This window comes from Pseudophryne corroboree, chromosome 3, assembly GCF_028390025.1.
Source record: "Pseudophryne corroboree isolate aPseCor3 chromosome 3, aPseCor3.hap2, whole genome shotgun sequence".
NCBI lineage: Eukaryota > Metazoa > Chordata > Amphibia > Anura > Myobatrachidae > Pseudophryne > Pseudophryne corroboree.
In genome coordinates, this window is record NC_086446.1 from 356,837,391 (window position 1) to 356,858,002 (window position 20,612).

At 45.8% G+C, this 20,612-nt stretch overlaps 1 protein-coding gene across 6 annotated transcripts in view; it reads right to left on the reverse strand.

The window, feature by feature from the left end:
* Nucleotides 1-20,612, reverse strand: part of SMARCE1 (SWI/SNF related, matrix associated, actin dependent regulator of chromatin, subfamily e, member 1) — a 111,230-nt gene that overhangs the window by 63,089 nt on the left and 27,529 nt on the right. For 2 of the 6 annotated variants that reach the window (XM_063959797.1, XM_063959793.1), the window contains exons 1-4: nt 14,646-14,750; nt 13,947-13,986; nt 12,042-12,085; nt 10,601-10,705 (exon numbers count right to left, since the gene is read on the reverse strand). In XM_063959797.1, the coding sequence (XP_063815867.1) occupies nt 10,601-10,705; nt 12,042-12,085; nt 13,947-13,953 (156 nt within the window). In that variant the 5' untranslated portion in view covers nt 13,954-13,986; nt 14,646-14,750. Of the gene's footprint in view, nt 1-10,600; nt 10,706-12,041; nt 12,086-13,946; nt 13,987-14,528; nt 14,592-14,645; nt 14,751-20,612 lie in introns of those variants that run through there. The other 4 variants (XM_063959796.1, XM_063959794.1, XM_063959795.1 and 1 more) reach the window with 4 other exon arrangements.

Genomic DNA, 20,612 nt, shown 5'->3' on the forward strand with positions numbered 1-20,612 from the left:
ACGTGTGGCCCTACTGGAAGTCACATTTGTCTCTTCACCGTCGACACTGGAGTCAGTATCCGTGTCGGCGTCTATATCTGCCATCTGAGGTAACGGGCGCTTTAGAGCCCCTGACGGCCTATGAGACGTCTGGACAGGCACAAACTGAGTAGCCGGCTGTCTCATGTCAACCACTGTCTTTTATACAGAGCTGACACTGTCACGTAATTCCTTCCAACAGTTCATCCACTCAGGTGTCGACCCCCTAGGGGGTGACATCACTATTACAGGCAATCTGCTCCGTCTCCACATCATTTTTCTCCTCATACATGTCGACACAACGTACCGACACACAGCACACACACAGGGAATGCTCTGATACAGGACCCCACTAGCCCTTTGGGGAGACAGAGGGAGAGTTTGCCAGCACACACCAGAGCGCTATATATATATATATACAGGGATAACCTTATATAAGTGTTTTTCCCCTTATAGCTGCTGTATTTTTAATACTGCGCGTAATTAGTGCCCCCCTCTCTTTTTTAACCCTTTCTGTAGTGTAGTGACTGCAGGGGAGAGCCAGGGAGCTTCCCTCCAACGGAGCTGTGAGGGAAAATGGCGCCAGTGTGCTGAGGAGATAAGGCCGCCGCTAAGGGGGCGGAGCCTATCTCCCGTTTTTCTGTGTATTCTGGCAGGGGTTAAATTCATCCATATAGCCCAGGAGCTATATGTGATGCATTTTTTTGCCATCCAAGGTGTTTTTATTGCGTCTCAGGGCGCCCCCCCCCCAGCACCCTGCACCCTCAGTGACCGGAGTGTGAAGTGTGCTGAGAGCAATGGCGCACAGCTGCAGTGCTGTGCGCTACCTTGTTGAAGACAGGACGTCTTCTGCCGCCGATTTTCCGGACCTCTTCTGTCTTCTGGCTCTGTAAGGGGGCCGGCGGCGCGGCTCTGGGACCTATCCATGGCTGGGCCTGTGATCGGTCCCTCTGGAGCTAATGTCCAGTAGCCTAAGAAGCCCAATCCACTCTGCACGCAGGTGAGTTCGCTTCTTCTCCCCTTAGTCCCTCGATGCAGTGAGCCTGTTGCCAGCAGGTCTCACTGAACATAAAAAACCTAAAACTAAACTTTTCACTAAGCAGCTCAGGAGAGCCACCTAGTGTGCACCCTTCTCGTTCGGGCACAAAAATCTAACTGAGGCTTGGAGGAGGGTCATAGGGGGAGGAGCCAGTGCACACCAGGTAGTTCTAAAGCTTTACTTTTGTGCCCAGTCTCCTGCGGAGCCGCTATTCCCCATGGTCCTTACGGAGTCCCCAGCATCCACTTAGGACGTTAGAGAAACAATATTCTTACATTTTCAACAAGGCTATCGGCCCCCCATCCGCAGCCCTCGGATGGGGGGGGGGCAGCCTCGGGCTTTACCCCTGGCCCTTGGGTGGCTGGGGGGGGACCCCTTGATTGAAGGGGTCCCCACTCCTCCAGGGTACCCCGGCCAGGGGTGACTAGTTGGGTATTTAATGCCACGGCCGCAGAGCGCTGTATAAAAGTGACCCCCGGCTGTGGCATTATCTGTCCAGCTAGTGGAGCCCGGTGCTGGTACAAAAAATACGGGGGACCCCTACTCTTTGTCCCCCGTATTTTTTGCACCAGGACCAGGCGCAGAGCCCGGTGCTGGTTGTTAAAATACGGGGGATCCCCTGTCATTTTTTCCCCCGTATTTTGGCAACCAGGACCGGCTCAAAGAGCCCGAGGCTGGTTATGCTTAGGAGGGGGGACCCCACGCAATTTTTTTTCGGGTTTTTTATTGTTTTTTTAAACATTTATAAAAATCTAATCAAAATCCGTCAAATCGGCCGTTTTTCGACAGCGGGACTGTCAAATTCGTTTTTTATTGAATATGTCGAATTCTGGCACCCACCTGCCGGAATTCGACGGTCGAATTGTGTCGAATTTAAAAACGGGCGAAAAAGTGCCGCAATTCGCCCGGAATTGCATATACCCTCAGGTCTCTCACCCAAGGATCCCGGCAGGATTCTGTCCAAACATGGCTTTAATATTTGAGGCGAACACCCACCTGAACTTCCACTTGAGGCTGGGGCCAACCGTCATGCGGAGGGAGAGCCTGGTGGAGGCAGAGCCTGAACTCTGTTCCAGGGAACCAGCTGCTGCTGGTCTGCATGCTTTACCTTGGTTTCCCCAAGCAGCGTTGGAAGCACCTCTGGCTCTGCCCTTAAATCTGGCCACACAAAAGGACCGGAGAGAGGGGCCGGGATAGGCATATCCGGTCGGACTTACCGGCAGTAACCTGTGAAAACAAATTGTTCAGTACTTCCCCAAAGTCTTCCCCGTGCAGGGAAGGTTTTCAACACCCTTTTTGGAATCGGCGTCTGCCATCCACTGTCGCAGCCACAGAGCCCTGCGCGCTGATACAGCCATAATAGTAGAGCGTGTGGTGATAATGCCAATCTCTAAGTGCCTCACTCAAGTTAGCCGAATCCTGAATATGTCGCAGGAGTGTTATCTCATCCTGAGGCATGGTATCAAAACCCTCTATTATGTTACCAAACCATTTAACAATGGCCTTTGTGATCCAACTACAAGCAATGGTGGGTCTCTGTGCGACATCCACTGCAGCAAATGGATTTGAGCGTAGTCTCAATCTTACGATCAACAGGGTCTTTTAAGGAGATAGCACCAGGTACAGGCAGCACAATCTTAAGTGACAGCCTGGACACTGAGGTATTCATAGGTAGAGGATTTTCCCACACTTTCCCATCCTCCGTGGGGAACGGGAAGGTGTTTAGCAATCACTTAGGGGTTTGAAATTTCTTGTCAGAATTAACCCACGCCTCTTTAAAAAGTGTGTTTAATTCCACAGACACAGGAAAGGTGGCAGTAGACTTGTTTTATATTAAAAAAAACTCCTCCTCCTAAGGTTCTGCCTCTTTATCAGGGATATTTAGGACCTCCCTAATAGAATATATAAGGGCTTCCACACCCTGAGACAGAGTACTGTCTCCTTCATCCACCCCAACTTCCCCTTCCTCCAAATCTGGCCTTTCATTATCAGAGTCAGATTGGAGCACATTGGGTAATGTGCGTTTCTGAGAAACCAGCAGAGGGGGCTGAGAGACAGGTCTGAGATCAGTAGTATGAGTCAGAAAATCATCCATAGATTTCTTATTAAGACATATCTTTACTGCCTGGCAGTGGCCAGTTCAGAGGATATGTTAGACAACACCCCTTTTATTGAATCCAGACACTCAGGTCCCTTTGTGCTGCTTCCTTGTGAAGGGGGACTGCACTGTGTACACAGCAGAGACCCCCTGGAGAGTGAGAAAACTTTGTGCTGCAGGACTGACATGTCCAGACATGTTTATACAGCAGTGCACACATAGGAGCAGTGAATAACACAGAGACCCAGTGTAAGCCTGGATGGAGTGAGAGAGAGGTAGAGAACCAGCACACCATTGCCTCTATCATCTAAAGCAATGCTTTACCGGGCAGAAAACTAGAGCCTTAATAAAGTAACAAGTTTCCCATGTATATACATACAACATATTGCTCCCCACTATGTACTGGTATCAGTAACAAGGTGTTTTTGAGGGTACTTGAAGGAGCAGCGCTTCCCCGCATGCAGCCTGTAGTGTGATGCAGCAGGAAATGGTGCCTCTGAGCAGCTGGTCCCGCTCTTCGGAAAGCCCCACCCTCTTAATGGCGCACGGTCCTTGCAGAGTTTATACTGGCAAACATTCCCTTTCTCCAGAAAACGGGATTAAAACCCTTTTACTGAGTCAGCGTGGGAATTTGCAGCAGGCACCGCAGCGCCGAGTGCCCACCGTGCCCTTATGCCGCCATTGTAACCGGGTACCTGCTAACTGGGACCCTGATTTCTGTACTTACCACTACAGCGTCTTCAGCTCTATTAGGGGTGGCAGCATGCTGTTGGAGTGCGTGCACACCCTGGGGGTAATGCGAAACACAACCTCAGGAGCTATGTCCTGTCAGCGGGGAGACGGACCATTAACACTTTAAGAGGTTAGTCTGGTCTCCACCCCCCACTTCCCTCCCAAGTCCCACGATGCAGGCAGACTTGTGCCAGCCTGAAAATAAAACTAAAATAAAGTTTTGAAGAAAACCTCTCTGGAGCTCTAGAGAATGCACCCGGCTCCTTGGGTACATTTCTTTTTAAACAGTCTGCAGGAGGGGCATAGAGGGGAGGAGCCAGCACACTGAAGAATTTTTAAAGTGCCAGGCTCCAATGGACCCCATCTATATCCATGGTAACTCTTACCATCCCAGTATCGCGTAGGACGCGAGAGAAAACGCAGGCGTGTCATGGTCTTTTTGGGGGCGTGTCTGACATCAGCTGCGGACTCTAGCATACAAAAACATGGCGCCCGCATGACTACCTCTTCGGGCAATCTGTGTAGCTATAGCCCTACTCGAACAGTCAATGTTTCCCATTCTTGTGTATAGGATGTGCATGGGTACGCAATTGCGGATGAGTCGGTAGCTCCGGCGGGCATCTCTTGATGTCTAGGTGGCAGAATCACTTGCTGAGATTAGCAGTTGCGTTGCATATACAACTGCATTAGCGTATTTCTCAGTATGGCCATCCTGGTATAGGACTCATATTGCAATTCTTCCTGGCCTTACTTAACTGTATATTCACTGTTTCCATCATCATTATTACGCCCCCCTCCCCCAATACCTCCCTTATCGCCCCAGCTCAGCCACTCTCTTTAACAATTCCTACCTCGCTTTTCCCTACTCATATTGCAGGGCGTATACACCTAGCGGTCATTACATGTCTGTTTAACCAGGTGTGTTTACCACCCATCTCAGATCTTTACGAAACATTTTTAGTTTGGAGATGTCAAAAACTATTTCTGCCAAATATCTCGACTGCCTGACCATTAGATTTCGAAATATAGATTTTTCAATTTATTAAACTATTTACTAATCGTGACTTATTTATTCCAGTTTATTTGATGTATCATGGGTGTTTATTAAGGATTCACCACGAAATTTGGACCCGTAAGGAAACTTATCCCCCCGAATCCAAACCAAATTTATCTGAACTACGTTTTCGAGTTACTGTACAGCAACATAAGAGATCCCATTTAAAAAAAAAACTTTTAGGCGCTTAACAAAAAGGTATACATCCCTGCCACAAAACAAAATATATATAAATAAATCAGGATGTTAATCTGTTTCATAGTATAGAAAAAAATAATAATAATAATAATAATAATAATGATGAAGATTGCTCTGCTCCTGGACTTCCCTCTTAATTTAGGATTGCCAACATCTTTCTTGTCCATTAACTTGTTCAACACAGGTGCCAACTGGTGTTCACGCTAAGCTTCTTTCGCAGGGCGCTGCGCCCTGCCCCTTTTCTGAGTGACAGAATGCGCTCTGCCCGTTTGTGCCCGCCCTGCTAATCCCCAAAGGACTGCCACTCCCCCCCCGCATGCAGCGGGGAGAAGCAGCCAATCAGAGCCTGCGGTGTCTCCCGCCAGTCCTCAGGCATGTTTGATTCCCCCTCACCACGGCGCTGCGCACTGACCTGGGCTCCGCCATCAGCAGCAAGAGACCGGCCCCGCTGACCCAGCACAGCGCCCTCCTCCACAACGGTGAGTGCCGATCTGCATCTGCCCTGTGTCCGTCTACCCCTCCCTCCCAGTGCTCTCTACCTGGTGCAGTGTGCCTCAATGCTCTCTACCTGGTGCAATGTGTATAACGTGCTCTACCTGTCGCAGTGTGTATAGGAGGTTCTACCTGGCGCAATGTGTATTAGGTGCACTACTGTGTGGTGTAATGTGAATTACCACTATTATGTGGCCACGCCCCTTCCCCACGAAAAAATGCCCCTAAATTTTTGCTGCGCACCTTCGGCACACACTGTCCATGCTTTCACCTATAGTAATGGGAGCACCAAGCATTATAGTATGTACCTAATTTTGCCCTTCTAACTTAAAAATGTGCCCTCCCCGTGATTGGCACCCTGCCCTAAAAAAATAATAATCCTAGAGTGAACACTACCAGCAATCATAAATTAAAAGAAAAGTCCAGAAGCAGATAATTTCGTCCCGCCTGGAGAGGGTCACGATGGGGGGTATGCTGAAGTTGAGTCAGCAATCACATTATTTTCCCTTGTTTGGAACCTGTTGTAACGGTCTGTAATCTTCCTTAAAAAGTGTCAACAGACAGTGTATACTATCTTCCAGTGCCCACTTGGACAGTATGCACTTTCATTACAGAGGACATGAATGAAAGGAATACTTATCTCTTGAAGGTCAGGACAACATATTTATTGATGGGTTTCATTTCATGAAGTGTACCAGCACATCTTGTTCCTCCTCATTACATTGAATAATACCGTATACCCAATTTTGGAGTGGTTCTAGTGATGTGCTAGGAAGAGATATTTGAGTAAGCTTCTCTTGATGGGCTTTATGCGCCTGCTCTTTTTCTTTTAACGTATGCCTCCTGGTGTCTTCTTTACCCCATGCAAGTTCATTGGTGTACAACAAAGCTTTATAATACTTTAATTCAGCTCATCTGTTTCTGCAGGTTCAGTTATACTCTTCACGGGGATACAACATCTTCTGGTGGCATATCTATGGGGGTCATTCCGACCTGATCGCACGCTGCCGTTTTTCAGGTGTGTCATACGGGTACAAAGCGGATTGCTGCTGGGCGATGGATTTAACGAAGAATCCACTCGCACAGCCGAACGCAAGAATGACAGAAAGAAGGCGTTTATGGGTAACTGAGCGTTTTCAGGGAGTGGTTGGAAAAACGCAGGCGTGTCCAAGCATTTGCAGGGCGGGTGTGACGTAAATTGCGGGACCGGACAGGCTGAAGTGATCGCAGCGGCTGAGTAAGTTCAGACCTACTCAAAAACTGCACAAACTGTTTTTGTACCGCTCGGCTGCACAGGCGTTCGCACACTTGCAAAGCTAAAATACACTCCCCAGTGGGCAGCGACTATGCGTTCGCACAGCTGCAAAAAGTAGCTAGCAAGCGATCAACTCGGAATGACCCCCTATGTCTGTTTGTTCTTTAAAGTGTGACAGTTGAATTCTTCATTTTGGGCAAGGTTTCTGTCTTGACTTAACAGCATGAAGTTGACACTCACTATGGGGTAAATTATTCTTCATGCTTCGTTCCTTATGTGTGTGGACCTACTTCACCTCCGGATCGCTGTGAAGCGGGTTGATGTATCATCATTCATACAGCCGATGTGGATGTGCGCTAAATTTCCTGCTGGTGATATGTGCGCACTCCCTCTTTCAGCTGTCCCTTTCGGCTGGCCTGTAACGTCCGCGCATATGCCGGACTGCCCTTTCCCAATGACCCCTGCGCCAGCTTGATCTGCGCATTCATTATTTGTGGACACCAAGGACCAGCGGACAAGTGGAGGTAACAGAATTCTCCCAGTGGCGCCCGCGCCAAACCAGATAGGGTAAAGCAGCAATGCCAGTCAGACCTAGTGGTATTGGTAAAGGTGAAATGCAAGCCGGGCAGTTGATATAACCTTACATACATCGCTGTCATCAGCAGAACAGTGGCGCTGATAAGGGGAAGGCCGTCATTTAGCGCAAAAAAAAAAGAAAAAGCAATAATACATTCAGTGAAACGGTAACGAACCATCATACGTCTATCCCCATGTTCTCTGGCCCACTTCACTTTAACCTTGTTCAGGCTATTTTTTTTGGTGAGAAACGATTACAGCATGTTTTCTGAAATTCTTCATAGTTTAACAGCAGTTCCTTTTCATGATGGTAGCAGACGGAGGTTCCAGAATCACTGGTTACTGTATTTCAAACCTCAGAATCAAAAGTTATTTTTCTTCATCTGTAAAGTGGTCCCATCTATGTAATCCAGCGGTTATTGAGTAGATTGTAATATGGCAGTCAGTATTTAAATGACTACCAAGTATACACTTTGGAGGAGCAGCCGCATGATTGACTCTCTTTCAGTCAGTCAGTCTCCCTCTTTTTTTCTCTGCAAAGTTGTTTTGGTTTGGAAAGAGAATCTACTTCCCATCAGTTTCTGTACAGGTGGTTTATCCTATTGCTTCCGTTTGTTTTGTTCACTTTTTAGGTATGGTTTTTAACAGCATGCTTTCTGGTGTAAATTAATGTATATACTAGAGTATAAGTCGACCCGAATATAAGCCGAGGCACCTAATTTTACCACAAAAGCCTGGGAAAACTTATTGACTCGAGTATAAGCCTAGGGTGGGAAATGCAGCTCGAGCCGTACACAGCCCTCATAGTGCCAGATATGCCCCCACAGTGCCAGATATGCCCCCACAGTGCCAGATATGCCCCACAATGCCAGATGTGCCAGATATGCTGCCAGCTATGCCCCACAGTGCCAGATATGCCCTCATGCTTCCAGCTATGCCCCACAGTGCCAGATATGCCCCACAGTGCCAGTTTGTTACTTACCCTCCGTCGCTCACGCGCTGTCTTCTGAAGGAGGGACACGGAGGGCACAGCGCGTGGCTCTCCTGTGTCTCCGGCAGCAGCGGCGTGTGTGTGTGTTAAAGGAAGTGCCGGTTCGTGCACTTCCTTTAACACACACACACACACACACACACACACACACACACACACACACGCCGCAGGAAGGACACAGGAGAGCCGCGCGCTGTGCCCTCCGTGTCCCTCCTAAATACTCACTTGAGTATAAGCCGAAGTGGCTTTTTCAGCACAAAAAAAAAGTGCTGAAAAAGTCGGCTTATACTCGAGTATATACGGTATGTATGCAATACACTAGGTTAAATCAACATTAGATATCCCAATTTTTTTTAGGTGCTTAAAAAAGGTATACGTTGCTACCACAAAAAAAGTCTGCACGGTACTCTTTCATAGTGGAGAAAAAACACAATGAAGTTGACATTTGAGTAATGTTATTTCTAATTCTGTTCCAAAAGCTTGCATTATTGCTGTAACTTGAAACGTAAGGCAGATAAACTAATTTGGTTTAGTTTCGGAAGGAAAAAAAGTTACCTTAGGGGACCAAAATTTGTTGAAATTCCTTAATAACCACTGGTAATAATTTAAATAAACAAGCCGTAAATAGTTTAATACATTTTAAATATAATATTTCAGAAACGAACAGTAAAGGTGGGTACACACTAGTAGATATATCTGCAGATCAATTGATCTGCAGATATATCTATGTAGGGATCGGGCAGTGTGCTGTGCATACACACTGCCCGATCCGTCGGGGGACTGACGTCATGAACTGGGCGGGCGCCCGCCCAGTTCACCTGTCAATCACCCCCGGGCGCCGCAGCATGTGTACGGGCGGTCGGACGACCGCCCCGTACACACACAGCGACGCGCCAATATATCGTTAGATATATTGGCCGTCGGCTGTGCTGCGCAGCCGACGCGATACGTCTGTGAACGACGGAGTTCACAGACGTATCGCCTGTACACACTGGCAGACGGTCCCGCGATGTATCGGCCGTTCAAGAGAACGGCCGATATATCGACCAGTGTGTACGGGCCTTTAGTTAGTCAATATATTTGGCAGAAATAGGTGGGTTTTTTTTTACATCCTCTCATCAAAATAAATAAATATAGTAAAAATCTGAGATGGGTGGTGGACATCTCATTTATTTATGGGTGATCTGATGTGGAATGACCCTTAAGACACTTTGCTCTAATCATTCAACTTCTTATTTGCAACCCCCTCACACCTCACCGTTATCAAGCCCGTGTGGGGATCTGGCTCTGCTTGTACCATTCACCCTTCCCCTCTTTTGTGTTTGCCCCTATAGGGCTCATCCCCACTCTATTGTCTCTCCATAAATGTACATGATGCTCTTAATGGTTTTACCTCTTGCAAACTGCTACCTCCCATATTCTGCTTTTAGTACCTCACCTATGTTCCAATTGTACTGAATATTTTCAGTCTTATGTTGTTATTCTCAATTGATTGTCCGTATTAATCTTTGTATTTTTAATAAAATTATACGGATTCAAAACAGACATGTAAAATAAGTCTTCAAGACCACACTGTGGAAAATTTATTTAAAAAAAAAATAAAATAAAAAAATTATAAAGAGAAAAGGCTAGAGACTTTAACCAAACCCAAAAAAAGCAGATCCATTACAGATAATTTGCATAGCAACTCAAAATGTATATCATACTCAGAAAACCTTTTGATTAAAAGAGCAGTCATGGAAATAATCTTATTGGAACCAAAAACTGCAGAAACAGATTAATGCAAAATACCTATTTTTAAACCCATTCAACCTAATACAGTTTTATCTAGGTATGAAAATGACACTGTAGCAACCTTGATACATATTCAAGTCTCCACAACAACATGGATTATCATCCAGCCTAAATTGGATATATTAGGTCAACAAGAAGATCTTTTAATCAATTCTCAACTACGTAGAACCAAGTATAAACTCCGACAGGAAAGTCACATTACTGAACCACCGGCAGAGATATTTAAGGACCATTTATGAACACGTCACAGACAACTCCACTTAGCGAATACAGGCCAGTCTCATCTGAAAGCACAATCCCCAGTTTCGGCTGTTCTGAAACGCCTCAGGTCACACATCATTTCAATCTCCTACCGTTACCCTGCTGTTGCTGCCTGGGTTCCCTCCCAGCCTGTAGTTGTTGTAGGCAAGATGGCTGTATGGATTGTATCCCACAAACCCTGGTGTGCTGGGCAATTGCTGATGGAAACAAATGAGACAAAAACACGAATGAGAAATGAGAGCAAACAAAGAAAATAAATTAGATATCAAAATAAAAGAAAAAAATTCCACAAAATGAAAATGATTTGCATATGACATGAAAAAGCTAGAGTGGGGAAACGTCAGAGTACACTCACCTTACAAGAACACAAATATGAGTTAATTTTACAATCTTTGAAGTACTGGCTTATTAACAACTTTAATAAGCGTAAGCAGAGAACAAATGTTTAGGGACCTTGCAGTGGTTGTATGTGAACATAGACGCATCACATTTGTGGGCATACAACAGTGTATAGGTACAAAATTAATTAGTTATCCCTAATAAATGGATACATTCTGGAACTTGACAAACCTGGCTTTGCAATTGTATATATGGACTGTATTCAGTATAGATAAGATTGGGTCACTATTCTCCATATGTATGATCTTTAAAAAATAAAGATACATTACATTTATTCAGAAAAGAACCATGAAATTAAACAAACATTAAAATACTCTTCAGTTCACTGCTGTAATAAATTTTACTATTCCAAAGAACAGATTCCAGTTATCTGTATACTTCCGTCCAGCTACCTGGTAATCAAAACAAAATCGTATAAGCCACCTACTACTACTACACATCAATGCTTTTCCTGAAGAAACAAAAGGGCCTCGGTCACTGCCTGCTTAGTGCTCTAGGGAATAAAACAATTTATGGAACAGTAGTTTGTTTCTTAGGACTAGTTGTGGGGAAGATAAGAAACCAGTAAGAATAAAGTAATTTGAAATAAAGATAAAAAATATCCTGGAAGTAGAACCCATTGCATATTCAGTTTAAAGCACTGTGAAAGGGAACAAGGACACACAAACACATGACAGCACGTGCCTGACAAACAACATATAATTTAATGAAAAGCAAGCATGGAGTTTGTTTCATATACAAAGCTGCTGTTTCTGGGTAAGGAAGTTGCCCATAAAACATAACTAATTTTAACTCGCATACAAAAATGTGTTTAAAATGAGTGCACATCCATAATTTGGGTTAAGGATTTTATATGAATTTCACACTTCAGTTGTTTCAGCTGTCTCTTAGGAATGGCTGTGGCTTCATACACATGTTAAATCAGGCCAGAGACTTGTTTACCTATAAGAAGGCCCATATAGCAAAAGGTCTCATTCAGCAACAGATATTTTTATACCCAATAAGACTTATATGCTAAAGTAAAGAAAATGTCATGAACAAGAGCCCTCTATTGCACAGTACTGATGCCTAAATATGTAGAAGATTTAGGTTTATCACTCTGTAAATGTTTTAAATAGTAAATACTTTACTTACCGTTGTGGGGGCCGGGGCAGGGGGCGGAGCATATGATGGTCGCTCTGTTAAAAAAAAAAGTGAACAATTAGAACAGCCAAAAAACGAAAGCAGAGCAATGGTTTTTAATTAACATAGCATTATTAAAATAAAGTGGTAGTTTAACAATTACAAAAACAAAACAAAACCCACAACATGTATCCCACAGTCAACCCAAATAGTGTTATCAGTAATGCATGGGCAATTGAAAAAGTGATGTTTTTATTTAGATCATGTATCTTTTGCATTCACATATACAGCAATGTCCCGTCCATAATAAGGGTCAAGTAAATGGTTAGCTGACGCAATTTGGACCTTTTCCCAGGCAACTCACAGCCTCCAGTATCATAAATTCCCCTTTGCAGCAGATAGGAAAATTTGCACTGTTACTGTACCATAACAGTCAGGATTGTCCACATTCATATTAGGGATGCATTTGCACCTTACAATTTTACATGTTACTTTTTGGTATTGATGTGACAGTTTGCCATTATGTACTGTATTTATATTTATGCTCTGATACACTGTTACTAGTTTCTATGTTTATACTGCATACACTTTGTTGTGCCTTAGAAATATAAGATAATAAATAACAAAATGCAGTTTATGCTTACCCTGACATTTTGTTGCATCTTTATTTAAAAAAAAAAAAAAAAAAAAAAAAAGACTGCCACTGACAATTTACCCAAAGCAACAGAACGCTACATACTAGTGCACAAAGTAGTGCCATATAAAGCAGCTCTGTTCCAAAATGGACACAAGCTTACAAGGACACCAGAGCAGAGGAGAAGAAGCAGCGCGTCCTCTCCACCCTAGTTGCTCTGGCCAAACAAAATAGCCATCTGAAAAAAAAAAAAATTATATATATATATATATATATGTACAGATGTATTCACATTTATCTTGACGATTAATAAGATTAACTGTGACTGGCCAGTCAGACCTTATCCCCTGCTTTAATGACTTAATCCCCTGCTGTATTGTATTGCAGTTGAGAACAATAGCTGGAGGGTTTATGCTAATAAATCATGTTGTGACTAGGCACAGAAAACTACTCAAGATAACGGTGGATACATATATATATATATATATATATATATATATATATATATATATATATATATATATATATATCCCAAGTTGTCCAAGAGATGCAAATACATGATATAAATGTGACAAGGCACAGCATATCAATTATGCTGCCATATTCCTGTGTAAATTCACTGGTGGTATTTACAAAACAAGTGAGAAGCTTAGCTATCATTAAACACACATCAAGTGGCCTGAAGAATATGGGGTAACTGTGAATATATTATAATGGAGTTAACTAGTCATTCACATACAGTATAAACACTTCTGATAATCCAGGGATATTATATAGATTAATAGGGTGGCACTTGATATGCCGGCTGTCAGGAGCCCAGCGCCGGCATACCTACAACTATTTTCCCTCTTGGGGTGTCCACGACACCCCTGGAGGAAGAAGAAATAGCATGGCGTGCATAGTGCGCTACCATGCCCATAGCATAGCAAGCCCGCAAGGGGCTCTTTTGTGCTCATCCCACTGCTGGTATACCGGCACCAGGATCCCGACCGCCGGCATACCGTAGTACACCTGTTTAATAGTGTGGATGCCTGGAACACAGTTTTCATTAGCTACTGGATTTTTCTGACAGTACAAGAGATAGGAATTTGCAGTGACAAACCATCTATTGCAGAGAGGGCATCACTTGTTCACTGCAAGAGACCATACCCAGGGTACATTTACTAACTGCAATCTGTAATATCAACACATGGTGAAGAATTTTTGCCCCAATAATTATTGTGCAAATAACATAGGAAAAGTAGACCTTTTAATTCACTGGAAACGGAACGAACAGAACTTACTTGACATTTCTGCGGTTTACGTTTTCACTTCACACTGAACCTTTAAAACAAAAATTAATTGTTACAAGTATAATACATATCACAGATAGTGCCCTTCTCCCCTACTTTACACCTAGCTGTATATGGCTTCTATGGATGTAAGAAACAAATCAATGTACAACATATTACATTTACAACTAGTAGCTGTATCTTTTGATTACTAATGAATAAAATATAAAATTACCCTGCTGTATAGTGTATAACAACATAAGTGTCCCTATAGCATCACATTATACTGACTGTGTCCTTCCTGGCATGAAATCGAACAATGTATTAGTAGAAAGGAAACACACACAAAAAACAACAACATTAATTTGCCTTTGCAGCATGGCTGGCATGGTCAAAGGCTTGCCACTGCCAGTGTCTGAACCAAATCCACATGGCCATAGCCCATGTAATCCAACGCTCTGCGCTCTAGAAGATAAGCGTTTAGGACACATATGAGCAATATTATGTTATTAATGACGTTATTATCTGTCCATAATAAGCCCATAGTGTGACCGAGCGATGCTCTCAGCACCTCGTTACCCAGATAGGCCTCACCTCCCCAAGCCCTGGCATCACTGCACCAGGAGCTAGCCCATGGTAACCAAGGTGCCGAGCGCTCGCCGTTGCCCACCCTTACGGTCCCGTGACCCGTTGCTGCCGACCCGCACTCACCTGGCTGCTCCCGCACACCCCTGCTCTCTCTGCTGATGCTCCTTTGTCCCAAACACCGGAAGCGCCTGCCTGCACTTCCACCGCAGCACTTTCCACACGCTGCGCTGCGGCACATATTTCAGCAGAACATAATAATGCATAAAATTAAACTACACCTATAGCCGTAATTCTTGTATAGGTTCGCTCAGCAAAAGTGTCTATAATAGCACAGCTCGCCGGAAAATGAGCGAAAAGGCGATCGCTAGGTAAATTTATTGTTACACGTAATTCTTCGTGGCATTTATGTTTCTAATTTTTCTTACATTGATGAATGTCATTGTTTTTGGATTTTATAGAGCGGTTGTGTTATGTGATGAATCTGCGCCTCAGTTTTCTCTGTGGCTGAGCAGAGCAGACGACATTGCCGCACAGTGCTGCTGGCCTGGCAGCTCAATAGCTGATGTATAGAGCTAGGAACACACTGTCAGATTGTTTTTGGTCGGCCTGACAATTGGAGGATTTTTTCGGCAAATTGTAGGCACCAATATCTGAGCCACACACTTTAAGATTTTTTTCTTCCAGTTTACCAATTTTCTGCCACACCACACTGCATTTCAATATGTCCGCACAAGGAGGATGACGTAGTTACAGGAATACATAGAAAATATGGTCAGATTATTGGGAATGCACACACACTGCTCGATATCGGGAAATTGTGGCCGAGGTTTTTGGTCTGAGATGACACATCGGAAAATCGATCGTTTGTGTGTGTTGGCAAGATTTTCCAGAATTATCGTCAAAACGATCATTCTGCAGCAGGTTACATTGGTTTCCACAGGGAAACATCAGGGTGTAGAGTGGATCTTGATCCAGAGGCACCAGCAGGTTAAAGCTGTAGGCTGTCCCAGGATGCATTGGGGCCTCCTCTATAACCCCATCTCCAGGCACTGTGAGCTCAGTTTCAGTTGGTGTCTGCAGCAGCAGGTCACTTAACAGGTGGGCTGCACTGGGCAGCCCTGAAAAAGCTTTTTCTGACAGAAAATGTATTCAAAACTGGGCTGTCAGCGCTGTATGTCATGGTGACACTTCAGCGCTGCAGCTCCATCACCTCCTAAGCGGCGTTGCATGCTCCCGCGGCCTGTTCCCGGGTACCTGCGGCGGAGACACGCCGGCTTTAGACACACGGTCGCAGTCGCTCTCCTGGTTTGCATGACTGCTACGGGGAGGAGGTAAGAGGGTCCACCAGGCGGGACCCGCCATTAAATTGCGTTCTATCCGCGACCTAGGGAGAAGGGTCGCTGTGCTGGTGTGGACACTGTCACCGAGCAGGGACCTCACTAGACCACCAGGGCAATAGAGCACAGGTTGGATGTACCCGTTTAATAAGGCTCCCTAGTACCTGGGGTGGAAGTCCAGCATAGGGGAGCTGGCGATTGACCTGTAGCCTCTAACAGGCCCAGGGCGACATCTTTTGCAGATTTTACCACCCTGTAGCTGCCTCACAGTCTCCCTCACTCCCTGACTGAGACGCTGGGCGCCATCTTATAAGTAGTGTTCCTTCTAGGCTGTTTCAGCAGGATGCTGCACCCTGCCCATTTTTGAAATGTGAAAAAGCACCCTGCCTTTTTTCAGTGCACCCTGCAGGACCATAAATCAGAATGCAACAGTCAGAGTGCAGGTTCCAGTGTTATTGTCTATTCCCTGCCCACCTCTGAGATTGGAACACAATTTCTATCCTTAGCGAACTGGATGGCAGAGGAGGTACTGTAAATGGCATCACTGCTGTGGCTGCCTGCATAACACAGCACTCTGATAAAGAGGGAAAGAACAGGGTAAGCAGTGAGCATGTACTGCCTACAGTATTTCCCTAGTAGAACAGACTTTTTTTTACCTATATTTCTCTGACGTCCTAGTGGATGCTGGGACTCCGTAAGGACCATGGGGAATAGCGGCTCCGCAGGAGACAGGGCACAAAATAAAAGCTTAAGGATCAGGTGGTGTGCACTGGCTCCTCCCCCCATGACCCTCCTCCAAGCCTCAGTTAGATTTTTGTGCCCGGCCGAGAAGGGTGCAATCTAGGTGGCTCTCCTGAGCTGCTTAGAATAAAAGTTTAGTTTAGTTTTTTTTTATTTTCAGTGAGTCCTGCTGGCAACAGGCTCACTGCATCGTGGGACTAAGGGGAGAAGAAACGGACTCACCTGAGTGCAGAGTGGATCGGGTTTCTTAGGCTACTGGACATTAGCTCCAGAGGGACGATCACAGGTTCAGCCTGGATGGGTCACCGGAGCCGCGCCGCCGTCCCCCTTACAGAGCCAGAAGAGACGAAGAGGTCCGGTGAAATCGGCGGCAGAAGACATCCTGTCTTCAGACTAAGGTAGCGCACAGCACCGCAGCTGTGCGCCATTGCTCTCAGCACACTTCACACTCCGGTCACTGAGGGTGCAGGGCGCTGGGGGGGAGCGCCCTGAGACGCAATATAACAGTATATACCTTAGGTGGCAAAAAGAATACATCACATATAGCTCCTGGGCTATATGGATGTATTTTAACCCCTGCCATTTTTACACAAAAAAGCGGGAGATAAGGACGTCGTGAAGGGGCGGAGCCTATCTCCTCAGCACACAAGCGCCATTTTCCCTCACAGCTCCGCTGGAAGGACGGCTCCCTGACTCTCCCCTGCAGTCCTGCTTCAGAATCAGGGTAAAAAAGAGAAGGGGGGGCATTTTTGGCAGCAAATAACGATAATAACAGCAGCTATAAGGGAATAACACTTATATAAGGTTATCCCTGTATATATATATAGCGCTGGGTGTGTGCTGGAAGACTCTCCCTCTGTCTCTCCAAAGGGCTAAGTGGGGTCCTGTCCTCTATCAGAGCATTCCCGGTGTGTGTGCTGTGTGTCGGTATGCGTGTGTCGACATGTATGAGGAGGAAAATGATGTGGAGGCGGAGCAGTTGCCTGTGTTGGTGATGTCACCCCCTAGGGAGTCGACACCTGACTGGATGATTGTATTTAAACAATTAAGTGATAATGTCAGCAATTTGCAAAAAACTGTTGACGACATGAGACAGCCGGCAAATCAATTAGTGCCTGTCCAGGCGTCTCAGACACCGTCAGGGGCGCTAAAACGCCCGTTACCTCAGTGGGTCGACACAGACCCTGACACAGATACTGAGTCTAGTGTCGACGGTGACGAGACAAACGTAATGTCCAGTAGGGCCACACGTTACATGATCACGGCAATGAAAGAGGCATTGAACCTTTCTGACACTACAAGTACCACAAAGAAGGGTATTATGTGGGGTGTGAAAAAACTACCAATAGTTTTTCCTGAGTCAGAGGAAATAAATGAGGTGTGTGATAAAGCGTGGGTTTCCCCCGATAAAAAACAGCTAATTTCTAAAAAATTATTAGCATTATATCCCTTCCCACCAGAGGTTAGGGCGCGTTGGGAAACACCCCCTAGGGTAGATAAGGCGCTCACACGTTTATCTAAACAAGTAGCGTTACCGTCTCCTGATACGGCCACCCTCAAAGAACCAGCTGATAGAAGGCTGGAAAATATCCTAAAAAGTATATACACACATACTGGTGTTATACTGCGACCAGCAATCGCCTCAGCCTGGATGTGCAGTGCTGGAGTCGCATGGTCGGATTCCCTGACTGAGAATATTGATACCCTGGATAGGGACAATATTTTGTTAACTATAGAACATTTAAAGGATGCATTACTATATATGCGTGATGCACAGAGGGATATTTGCACCCTGGCATCAAGAGTAAGTGCTATGTCCATCTCTGCCAGAAGAGCGTTATGGACGCGACAGTGGTCAGGGGATGCGGATTCCAAACGGCACATGGAAGTATTGCCGTATAAAGGGGAGGAGTTATTTGGGGCTGGTCTATCGGACCTGGTGGCCACGGCAACGGCTGGAAAATCCACCTTTTTACCCCAGGTCACTTCACATCAGCAGAAAAAGACACCGTCTTTTCAAACTCAGTCCTTTCGTTCCCATAAGTACAAGCGAGCAAAAGGCCACTCCTTTCTGCCTCGGGGCAGAGGAAGAGGAAAAAGACTGCACCATGCAGCCGCTTCCCAGGAGCAGAAGCCCTCCCCTGCTTCTGCCAAGTCTTCAGCATGACGCTGGGGCTTTACAAGCAGACTCAGATATGGTGGGGGCCCGTCTCAAGAATTTCAACGCGCAGTGGGCTCACTCGCAAGTGGATCCCTGGATTCTACAGGTAGTATCGCAGGGGTACAAACTGGAATTCGAGGCGTTTCCCCCTCGTCGGTTCCTGAAGTCTGCTTTACCAAAGTCTCCCTCCGACAGGGAGGCAGTTTTGGAAGCCATTCACAAGCTGTATTCCCAGCAGGTGATAATCAAGGTACCCCTTCTGCAACAAGGAAAGGGGTATTATTCCACGCTGTTTGTGGTACCGAAGCCGGACGGCTCGGTGAGACCAATTTTAAATCTGAAATCCTTGAACACTTACATAAAAAGGTTCAAATTCAAGATGGAGTCACTCAGGGCAGTGATAGCGAACCTGGAAGAAGGGGACTATATGGTGTCTCTGGACATCAAAGATGCTTATCTCCACGTCCCAATATACCCTTCTCACCAAGGGTACCTCAGGTTTGTAGTACAAAACTGTCATTATCAGTTTCAGACGCTGCCGTTTGGATTGTCCACGGCACCTCGGGTCTTTACCAAGGTAATGGCCGAAATGATGATTCTTCTACGAAGAAAAGGCATTTTAATTATCCCTTACTTGGACGATCTCCTGATAAGGGCAAGATCCAGGGAACAGTTAGAAGTCGGAGTAGCACTATCTCAGGTAGTGTTACGTCAGCACGGGTGGATTCTAAATATTCCAAAATCGCAGCTGATTCCAACGACACGTCTACTGTTCCTAGGAATGATTCTGGACACAGTCCAGAAGAAGGTGTTTCTCCCGGAGGAGAAGGCCAGGGAGTTATCCGAGCTAGTCAGGAACCTCCTAAAACCAGGCCAGGTCTCAGTGCATCAGTGCACGAGGGTCCTGGGAAAAATGGTGGCTTCTTACGAAGCGATTCCATTCGGAAGATTCCATGCAAGAACGTTTCAGTGGGATCTACTGGACAAATGGTCCGGATCGCATCTGCAGATGCATCAGCGGATAACCCTGTCGCCAAGGACAAGGGTGTCTCTCCTGTGGTGGCTGCAGAGTGCTCATCTACTAGAGGGCCGCAGATTTGGCATTCAGGATTGGATCCTGGTAACCACGGATGCCAGCCTGAGAGGCTGGGGAGCAGTCACACAGGGAAGGAATTTCCAGGGCTTGTGGTCAAGCATGGAAACATCTCTTCATATAAACATTCTGGAACTAAGGGCCATTTACAATGCCCTAAGTCAAGCAAAACCTCTGCTTCAGGGTCAGGCGGTGTTGATCCAATCGGACAACATCACGTCAGTCGCCCACGTAAACAGACAGGGCGGCACGAGAAGCAGGAGGGCAATGGCAGAAGCTGCAAGGATTCTTCGCTGGGCGGAAAATCATGTGATAGCACTGTCAGCAGTGTTCATTCCGGGAGTGGACAACTGGGAAGCAGACTTCCTCAGCAGACACGACCTTCACCCGGGAGAGTGGGGACTTCACCCAGAAGTCTTCCACCTGATGGTAAACCGTTGGGAAAAACCAAAGGTGGACATGATGGCGTCACGTCTAAACAAAAAACTGGACAGATATTGCGCCAGGTCAAGGGACCCTCAGGCAATAGCAGTGGACGCTCTGGTAACGCCGTGGGTGTACCAGTCAGTGTATGTGTTCCCTCCTCTGCCTCTCATACCAAAAGTACTGAGAATCATAAGAAGGAGAGGAGTAAGAACTATACTCGTGGTTCCGAATTGGCCAAGAAGGACTTGGTACCCGGAACTTCAAGAGATGCTCACGGATGAACCGTGGCCTCTACCTCTAAGAAAGGACCTGCTACTGCAGGGGCCTTGTCT